Here is a 10,151-nt window from a genome sequence, read left to right on the forward strand (position 1 = left end):
CCATACATACCCGTACACAGCCATATAAGCGTACAGGAAAACTGCGGAGACCATTCCAGCCACTCGAATTCCACTATTTACATCGGAAAACAAAGGAATTTCCCAGTAATCGCGTCGAAAATCGGTACAAAAGTGCATTCAACGCCGCCGCAACGTGAAATTAAGATGAGAATCGAGGATACAACGGGAAAATGGTGGGTGTTATTGGAGCGTTAGTCACTGTAATCTTCGATCTTGCAAGCAATTACGATTCTTTCTTCGTCCCGTGCGATGCCAATGGGCGGATATCGCTTGCACAACTTTTGAATAAGCGTCTTCCGAGTACGGAAAGGTGCCTAAATTGCATCTCGGGAGGAAAATGCTCTTTTTGGAAAAGTCAATGCGCAAAAAGTAGAGAAGAAAACGCGCAGTTTGGCAAAAAATGCGCAGTTTAGCAGAAACGCGCAGTTGTTAGTCCACCGAATTTCATTAATTTTCTTTCTTTTTGTTCTTTTCATTGCAGAATATTTGATATTGACTACGTAGAAAGGCGAATTTCGAGCATCAAGCAACACACACCGAATAAAATAGCGTCAAGCAAGTTAAACGCCTAAGTAATGGAATGTGATGTAGAGAATTTGGAAGTATCACCAAGTGATTATCTGCAGCAGCAGCAGCAGCAACAAAAACAGTCACCAACACCTCCGCCGCTGCTCCAACATGCCTCCGACGACAAAGATCCGCTAGAATTTAGTCAGCAGTCGACGTCGCCCACTGCCGATGCCGCGCTCGACCGACAAATTTTCCAGCAGGAATCTGGAAGTAGTATTTCGTATGTCACAACGATGCCTGGCATCATCACGACGACATCAACAACAACCACCACCACGACAAAAGTCCCCCCGGCGGCAGTCGTTGTGCCCGCCGAAACGACGATAATTGTCGAGAAACCGGCAATTTCGGTTGCCATTACGCCGCCCCGTCACACGCACCATCTGCGGAAACCCGTCCCAAAGCCCATCGCGACCCCCACGACAACGACGTCACAAAGTCTCAAGTCGAACCATCATCATCACCATCGAAAAACGTCAAATTCGTCGTCGTCGTCGTCATCTTCGAATATCGCTGCCGAACAAACGCAAGCGTCGACAATGCGCGAAGTGCTGGCCTCGATTCCGGGCTTCAGCATAAAGCCGAGTCGACGGAGCAAGAAGAAAATGTCGACCGCTGCCCAATTAGCTCAAACTCACGAAGGTTGTATTGACTTGGAAACACCAGACTCAATATTAGTTGGAACTAATTTACGTGCATTATTAAATATTAATACGTTTTCTATACTACCACCGTTGTATCAACACAAGCTGATTCAGTTGTTGCCGAGTGTCGATCGACCCACGGAACCGAAAATTCCCGCGGAAAATGCCACGGAGGCAGCTGCTGTACCACAATCTGTAGAATTAAAACCGTCTAGCTTAAATAATGAATTTTTTGCACGAGCTTGCTTGGAGTGGAAGGAACGATTATCGGAAGGTAAGTTTTAATTTTTTACCGTTCTAAATGAAATTCAACAGTTTTGTTCAATTTAAAGAAATTTTTTACAATTTTTTTCATTTAAAAAAAATTTTATTTATTTTTAATTCAAAAAAAATGTTTAATTTTTTTTAAGAATTTGTTTTAATTCGAAGAAATTTTATTTTTTTGAATCAATTTTTTTTTTATTTTCTTAATTCAAATTTTTTTTTTATTTCTTAAAAGAAAATTTATTTTTTTTATTGCAAAGAATGTCAAAGATTTTTTATTAATTCAAAGAATTTCTTAATCTAAAGAAATTTTATATTTTTTTATGTAATTCAAAGAATTTCTTTAAATCAAAGAAATTTATTTTTTTAATTGCAAAGAAAGTTTTATTTTTCAATTCAATTTAGTTTTTTAAATATTTTTTTAATTTAAAGAATTTTTTGATCGAGAGAAATTTTTTATTTTTATTCCAAGAATTTTTTTAACACAATAAAAATTTTATTTTTTAAAAAATTAATATAATTTTTAACGCACAGAAATTTTGTTTTCAATTCATTTTTTTTTATTCAAAGAAATACAAAAAAAAATATAGTCAATTTCATAATAAAAAAAAAGAGTAATTGTTTTCGAATTCTAAAATTCAAAGAAAAATTGCAGAAATAAAAATTCGACAAAATTGTTGACTTTCGTCATAAATCTTTTTTTGCCATTTCTGACAAATTTTCTTTTCTTTTTAGGTGAATTCACGCCCGAAAATCAGATAAAACTGAAATCCGAAGCGGAAAAGGAAAAATCAAAATTAGACCCGTGGAAGTTGAAGCATTTCGAGCCAATTTGGGGCGAAAAGGGCGCCACAACGGTCTCAACCACGAGCATCTTGAAAAGTCAGATGAAAGAGGAGAAGCCCGATGTGGATCGTCCTGCCCTCAAAACCACGATAAAACTACGTCCAACGACATCGATTGCCTCCAGTTCGACAGCGACGCCGTGCTCGATCGCGTCCATTGTCAAAACGACGACGTCGTCGCCCCTCAAAGTGACGTCGCCGACGAAACGAACACGTACTATTGGTGCAATGACACGCGCAACGTCTGCCGTTCTTCAACAAGTACCTGCGACGACGACGGCAACCGCGACAACCACAACAACCAACAAATCACCAGCTGCCGTTCCCGACCTGTTGCCGATCCGAACGACGAAACCGGTTTCGTCGCGCGGGCTCTTATCCATGGCAGACAGTTCGTTGCGACTCACGGACGATGCCGACAATACCAGACTTTCTTATCCAGTGAATCACCTCAAACGCACACTTTCCGCGGAAAATGACGACGAAAACATCTCCGCGAAGGTGTACAAGGCGGAAAAACGATCGGAACAAACGTTGACGATCACGAGCTACGATTGCGGCGACAATAACGAGCGAAAACACGAAATTACGCTGATCGAATCGACATCCATGGACTCGGAGCAGTATTCGGAGACGTCGAATCAGCAAAATTCCGGCGGATTTTGTTATGACGAGTCGTCGGGCACACCCTCGGAAAACAACAAAAGTGGGCCCGTGTCAAACTTTTCGGAAAATTCGCAACTGGAAAATCTCAACGAAGCGGATTTGTTCTACAAATCGGACAAAAGTACGGATCAGTCACCCACGACGCTCGAAACGACGACAGAGGACAATGGCACGACGGAACTGCATGACGACATCCAATACATTTACCAGAACGAGGTTAGTTGCGGCGCGAACGAAGATATTGCCGAAGAAGAAACTGTTGTGGAAGAGCAAAATAGCAACAGTGGCAGTAATAGTAGCAATTCAACGGAAACCACGGGACTTAATGCGGATTACCAGACGAATTTCCATCAAATTTCGCAAAAAGCCGAATCTCATGCCGTCGTTGATGATAATCAAATTGAAATTGTAAGCTGTGATAATTTAGGAGAAATTATGCAAGCGTCATCGTCCACAACGGCGAACGTGGAGGACGCGACGCAGTTAATGGCTGGCAACAACGCGCACGAACGCGACACAACAACGATGGAAGAGCTCGGCATCAGTGTGCACAATGAGGAGGAAATTGTGGCAGATTGCACGGATGCCATTGGTGATGAATTAATGCCTTGTCTACCGAACATGCAGAACATCCAGCTGGATGACCCCGATCAAATGGACGAACATTTGACGGATGCCGTGAATTATGTGCTCGAATCCGGAGAAATGGCCGAAGAAACAAGTAAGAAATCGAAAAATTTATTTTTTTTTTTAAACTGTTTCAAATTTATTTCGAAGTTTTTGTCTCAAAAAAAATTTTTTTTTTTTTGGTTTGAAAAAATAAAAATTTTTAAATATTAAAAAAAATAAATTTTTAAAAAAAATTTTAAAAATTATGAAAAAATTTTTTTTTTGACCCATGCCCCATTTAAAAAGTTGAAAATTAAAAAAAATTTTTAAAATTTAAAAATTTTAATTAATTTATTTTAATTTTTAAAAAATAAATTAAAATTAAAAAAAATCCTAAAATAATTAAAAAAAACTTTTTTTTCAAAACTAAAATTTTCAAATTATTTGAAAAAATCTGAAAAATACTAGGAAAAATTTTAAATTATTTTTTTAAAGCATAAAACCTTAATTTTAAACTGTTAAAATTTTTATTTTGTAAAACTTTTTCATTTTTATTTTTCATTTTGAAAAATTTTAATTCGAAATAATTTAGCGGCCTTATAATTTTAATTTTTTTTTTTTTTTTATTTTTTTTTGAAAAAAAATTTTTTCAAATAAATCGGACAAAAACTTCGAAAAAATAAAAAAAATTTTTTTTTTAATATTTTAATTTTTAACTTTTATTTTGTAGTTGAATCCAATTTGTCAGTTCCTGTCGAGGAAGAAATTAAGCCGCAGCAACAACAACAACAAGTATACGAAATGCCTAAAAGTAAGTCAAACCCCTTTTTTTACGACATAAAATCATTTCATTGTACTCGCTTGACCTTCCTCTTTGTTTGTTCTCGATATGCAAAAATATGATAAAAGCATTTGTATTCCGAGAAAAACGGATTAATGCAGATTCTCGTACACCTCTCGTACGAAATGCATAGAAAAATGGTCAAAAATAGTTTTTTTTTTTGCGACATTAGTGTTTCAATTCTTATTCAAGATGGATGTCACAACACTGAATAATCAATTTTATCCATTTAATTTTTATTTTCCGCCAGATTATAATGCCATTGCGACCAACAGTCAGGGTATCACGCTCATATCGCCCCATCCGAGTGTTCAAGCAGCTCGAATCCAAGAACAACAACAACAACAACTGCAAGTTCAGCATCAGATTCAGCAGCAACAGCAGAAACAGGTAAATATTGAAAAATTCATTAAATTTAAATTTTTTTGTCTAAAAACTTTTGAAAAATTAGGAAAAATCGAAGAAAAAAAATTTAAAAACTAAAAAAATTGAATTAAATTTTTAAAAAATCAAAATTACGAATTTTTTCTTAATATAATTTTTTTGCTATTTCATAATTTTCTTATTTTTTTTTTATTTTTTATTCAAAAATTTTTTTGATGATTTTTTTAAAATTGATTTTTAACCAAAACAAAAATCAAAATTTGATTTTTTAAGGATTTTAGTTGATAAACTTGAAAAAAATATAAAATAGGCTTCGTTTTTATATTTTTTAAAAATAAATTTTGGGTGAAAAATTGATTTTGGGAAATAATTTTGGATCCCTGAAAAAAAAATAATTTTTACAAAATTCTAGATTTTGGAATTTTTAAATTTTTAAGACAAAACTGATGGTTTTTAATTTTGAAGCATTTGAAAAATTTAAATTTTTCATAAATTTTATTCTTTTCAGGCTTTGAACGTCAAACATCACATCGATGGCACGACGACATTCATTATGCCGTCAGCGGATTATGTGACATTCGACAGTTCGAAAGCGGGAACGATGAACCAGAGCGGCGGTCGATTCCAAAATGTCCGAATTATCCAACAAAGTCCCCAACCTTCGCCATCTCCAACGTTGACGCCCACGCCGGAGCAAATTATGCAAGCGGAAATACTGTTTGAAGCTCCGTCAACTGCAGAGGCGAGTCTGGTTTACATTTAAATTTGACTTTTTTCTTCTTTTGAATGGTTTCTAATAATTTTTCTCGTATTTTTGAAACAGGTTAAGTCTGAGCCGGAACAACAACCGACGGAAATGGAAGTCAGTAGTTCAATGATCTCGACAAATTCGGCGCCACTGCAAAATTTGGCGGATCAAAGTTCTCTGGTGAACATCATTCCGACATCTATGGGTGCCGGCAACATGGGAATTGTCAGTAGCGGCGGCAATATTATCGTCGCCACAAGCAATTCCATCCGGACACCCATCAATCCCGCACAATTCTCGACAATTTGCATTCCATCATCGGCCGGAGTTCCTATCCACACTGCACCAACGATCAACAATACAACCAAAGCAATACAATTGAATCAACATTTTTTAATTCAGAAGCAGCAGCAGCAACAGAACCCACAAGTGCATCACATAGCGACTGCAACGCAACCCGTAACGTCGGCAATTCAGCACGTTCAGGCGAACAATAAGCCCTTGCCGAAGCAAATTATCTACGCGCATCATCCGGGCACGACGACAATCGTCACGGCAAAGGACAGTTCCGGACAGACGATTCAGGTGCAGCAACCGAACGCATTCCCCAACCAGAAAGCCATCGTGACGAGTGTGAGAATTCAGCAGGCAGCGCAACAACAACAAGCAGTAACGCAACAACAACAACAGCAGCAACAAACGACGGTTCCCGTGACACGAACAACGGCCTTTGCGCAACGCGTGACGCATCAAGCCGCTCGTTTGCCCATGGTACAACAACAGGTGACTGTGCGCCCGCAAAAGAAAGACACCAACAACAGTATTACGAGTGTGACGAGCAACAAGGGACGCGGAGGGCGCTCAAATACGGGAGGTCGTCCGCCTCCGGGTGCCGTCAATCTCGAACGGAGTTATCAAATTTGCCAAGCAGTGATTCTCAATAGTCCCAATAGGCATCAACTCAAGGCACAACTGAGACCACCTCAGGAATTCTTAGCTGCGTCAGGTAAAATTTTAGCTGAAAATAATTTTACGAGATGAAAATTTAATTTTTCACTTTTTGTCACATGAAGAAAAAATTTATTTTAAAATTTTAAAAATTTAAAAAAAAAGTCGATTTTCAATTTTAAAAATTTACCATTTAGTAGAGTTCAATCCATTTTTTGTATGATTTTGGCCGCTCCAAACGAAAATCAAAAATAAAGTCCGATGCCCCATTTTAAAAGTCAAAAATAAAATGGGGCAAAATAAGAAAAAAAGTTAAAAATGTCATCAAAATTGATCGTTTTTTGTTGTATTTTCATAATTTTTCAAGACATTTTCAAAAAAATTTATAAAAAATTTTCGATTATTTTAATTTTTGTTTTGAAAATCATATTTTAACTTGAATTTTCTTCTCAAAAAAAATTTTTCATAAAATTACTGAATTTTTTTTTCAAAATTTTTTGACAGTTATTTTTTATGAAATTTTAATTTTTCAATTTTTAACTTAAAATGATCTTAAATCAATTTTTAATTTGAAAGTTTTAAAGAAGATTATTAAAAAACAACAAAAATGTTGATCAACGGTCAAAAATTGCTAAAATTTTATCATTTTGTATGAAAATAAGTATTTCAATTTTTTTTTTTTTTTTTATTTTGCCCCTTATTTTATTTTCAAAAATTTTGGACTTTATTTTTGATTTTCATTTGGAGCGGCCTTTTACTTAATATTTCAATAAAAAAAAGAAAAATGATAAAAATGCAATTAAATTAAATTATCAATTTTTATCATAAAAAAATTATTAACTTTTCTATAGTTTGGCAAATTTATTTTTTTTTAAATTTAAAATTCTTCATTTTTGCCGTAAAAATAAAAAAGTACAAAAAAAAACAATTATAATTAAAAAATAATTGCTAATTTTTTGTGTTAAAAATATACAAAAATCGACTTTAATTTTTAAAATTATTCAAAATTGTTTTTTTTTCTGTCAAATTTAGCAGTTTTTTTTACTACAAAAATTAAAAAAATTCTAAATTTCTTTTAAAATTTTTATTATTATTTATTACTTTCACCTTTTAAATTTTTTACTTTTTTTAGCTTTTAATATAATTTTTGTTTAAATTTGACAATTTTAAAAATTTAATTTAATTTTTTTTTTGACAAAATCGGAGACAAATCGTTGACAAAAAGTGAAAAATCAATTAAATTTACCTTAGAAGTGTATCTTTAACATATTTTTCTCATTTCAACAGCTGCTGCTGCGAAAAATAAAAATAGTTCAGCAAGTGACTCGACAACAACCACCGCTACAACGACGAGTAACAAAAATATTATCGTCACGAAAGCCATAAATGCCGAAAAAGAACAAACCCAATACGGAAATGTCACATCCAGTAATAAAGTGAGTTGATTTATTTCCCTTGATTCCTCATAAAATCCATAAAAATCATTATTTCACCTTTCAGACAACTGTTCGTGCCCCATTTCAACAGAAAAAGACTTATATACAACGACAACAATCCCCCAACTTGATCGTGCGTCAAGTGTATTCAACGCAAGCACCTCCGCCTGGCACTTCAATTAGCAATCCCTCGCCGGACCTTGGCACGGCATCTCTTGTAAATAACGGCAACGGTCAATACGTATTAGTGCAACGAACGGGCATCATTCAGGAAAGTGGACAACAACGTGCCTCCAGTGCTCCGCCTTCAAGTCGTCTCGTTGGACCAGTTGTGCAGAATCAGGTAAGCTTCAATTTCGAAAATTTCGAGAAAAAAAATAATTAAAAAATATTTTTTTGTAGATTCACGGAATAAACGGCATCCCATTGAACATCGCGGGTCGCGGGCAACGTCCTGCCTCCGTCGATATCGACACAAACATCTCAGATCAGAGTCCGAATCCGGGCATTCAAGCGGTTACGCGTCGTGGTCCCAACCAAGGTATGAAAAATTCGCATTTTTTCTAGTCAAAACTCACGCCTAAAGTCACCATTAATTCTAGGTATTCCTTACAGTGACGCCAGTACAGATCCAAATTTACAAAATTTTGCAGTAACGGGCGAGAATTCCAACTCGAGTTCCGCTTCCGGCTCATCGGGCATCGGCCATGCAGAACACAACTGCCATTGTTCGCTGAATGCGATGGTCATTTGTCAGCAATGCGGCGCATTTACGCACGAAGATTGTCAAAAGCAAAAACTATGTGTTGCTTGTGTGATTAGATAAGTGAAGTGAAAAAACGACAAAAGAAAAACAGTGAGTGAAAATATATTTACGAGAAATGAAGAATGATGAAGAAAATTTGTAAATATAAAAAAAAGAAAGATTTTCGAAAGTGAGCAAAAAAATACAATCAATCAAGATTTTTAACAAATTTTAATTTTGTAGCGCCTGTTGTAGATTGTAAATGTATGTATTACCGAGCGGCGGTGTGTTGCACGCATCTCCTCTCATTTCAAAAAAAAAAAAGAAAAATTTGTACATAGAAACTTTCTTTCTAAATCAAAATGATAAAAAAAAAAGATAAATCAACTTAATTTGAATGAAATTTTGTATTCCAAAATGAAAATGATGTTCTTAACATATTTTTATTATTAATTATTATTATAATTACGATTAATTATTATATAAAATAATGCTTTTAATCTAAACTTAAAAATGTAGAATTTATTCATTTATCGTTATTTGTACTTGAAATAATCTGTAAATATTTTAGTTTAAGATTTTTTATTATTTTTTTCCGCAATTCGAACACCAATATCAAAATTTATCTCTAAAGAATTCACAAAAAAATGACAAAATAAATTTTACTGTATTAATCAACGCATTATTTTTCAAAACTTTACATTTAAAGCTATCAGTAGAAAATCACATCATCATAGAAATAGACAAAAAAATTAATATTAAGCCATTTTTTACACTCAATATTTAATTTTTTTTCATTATTTTTTTGCCATTTTTTCATCAAAATTGTAGTCGTTTAGAAAAGCCATAAAAAATTTAATATCTTTGTACATAAATAGAAATTTTTCACAATACCAACACACTCTCAGACACATGGCAAGGCATAAACTCAATCATAGTTGATCAATATATAGCAACCGTTGTAGCATAAAATTAAAAAAAAAAAAATAGAGACCAGTTTTCATACCACAAAAAAAATAAACGAAATAGAATCCTTAAAATAAATTGAATTGCGAACTGATAATTTTGCAAAAAAAAAAAACAATAATCAATAAAAAAATTATTATCGAAACTATGTAACTGATGTTAAATGAAAAAAAAGCATTATTGAATGAATTTAATAAAAAAAAATACAAAAATTTGTCTACCTTAAAAAAATACATACAACATACTAATAATAAACAGAAAATTAATTTAAATAAAAAAAAATATAAATTAATAGAGAAAAAAGACAATTTTTGTGTTGGATTGAGAATTCGGTTCAACATGAGATTCTGTCTTGAAAGAAAATAAGCATATATGGCATCAACTTAGTGTGTTGCATTTGTAACCAGACGCAGAAACAAATCTAAATAATAATAATGAAAAAAAAATACACAACACTCATTTAT

At 33.8% G+C, this 10,151-nt stretch overlaps 1 protein-coding gene across 2 annotated transcripts; it reads left to right on the plus strand.

The window, feature by feature from the left end:
- Window positions 1-33: 33 nt before the first annotated feature.
- Window positions 34-10,151, plus strand: LOC134838486 (polycomb protein Asx). 2 transcript variants are annotated; one of them, XM_063854028.1, is made up of 11 exons: window positions 34-194; window positions 503-1,509; window positions 2,235-3,731; window positions 4,350-4,430; window positions 4,711-4,850; window positions 5,353-5,586; window positions 5,668-6,598; window positions 7,828-7,976; window positions 8,041-8,319; window positions 8,379-8,517; window positions 8,579-10,151. In XM_063854028.1, exons 2-11 carry the CDS (start codon window positions 597-599, stop codon window positions 8,800-8,802), a joined length of 4,587 nt encoding a protein of 1,528 aa, XP_063710098.1. In that variant the 5' UTR covers window positions 34-194; window positions 503-596; the 3' UTR covers window positions 8,803-10,151. The 2 variants fall into 2 exon arrangements, with proteins under 2 accessions (XP_063710098.1, XP_063710099.1); XM_063854029.1 differs by having other exon boundaries at window positions 8,592-8,764.

This window comes from Culicoides brevitarsis, chromosome 1 (genome assembly GCF_036172545.1).
Source record: "Culicoides brevitarsis isolate CSIRO-B50_1 chromosome 1, AGI_CSIRO_Cbre_v1, whole genome shotgun sequence".
In the NCBI taxonomy this organism is placed as follows: Eukaryota; Metazoa; Arthropoda; class Insecta; order Diptera; family Ceratopogonidae; genus Culicoides; species Culicoides brevitarsis.

Excerpts from the sequence above, each read along its gene's own strand:
- LOC134838486 (XM_063854028.1), top strand. The coding sequence starts at position 597 with ATGGAATGTGATGTAGAGAATTTGGAAGTATCACCAAGTGATTATCTG. Across the intron at positions 4,431-4,710 it reads AGTATACGAAATGCCTAAAA|ATTATAATGCCATTGCGACC; the intron begins GTAAGTCAAACC and ends ATTTTCCGCCAG. Across the intron at positions 5,587-5,667 it reads AAGCTCCGTCAACTGCAGAG|GTTAAGTCTGAGCCGGAACA; the intron begins GCGAGTCTGGTT and ends TTTTTGAAACAG.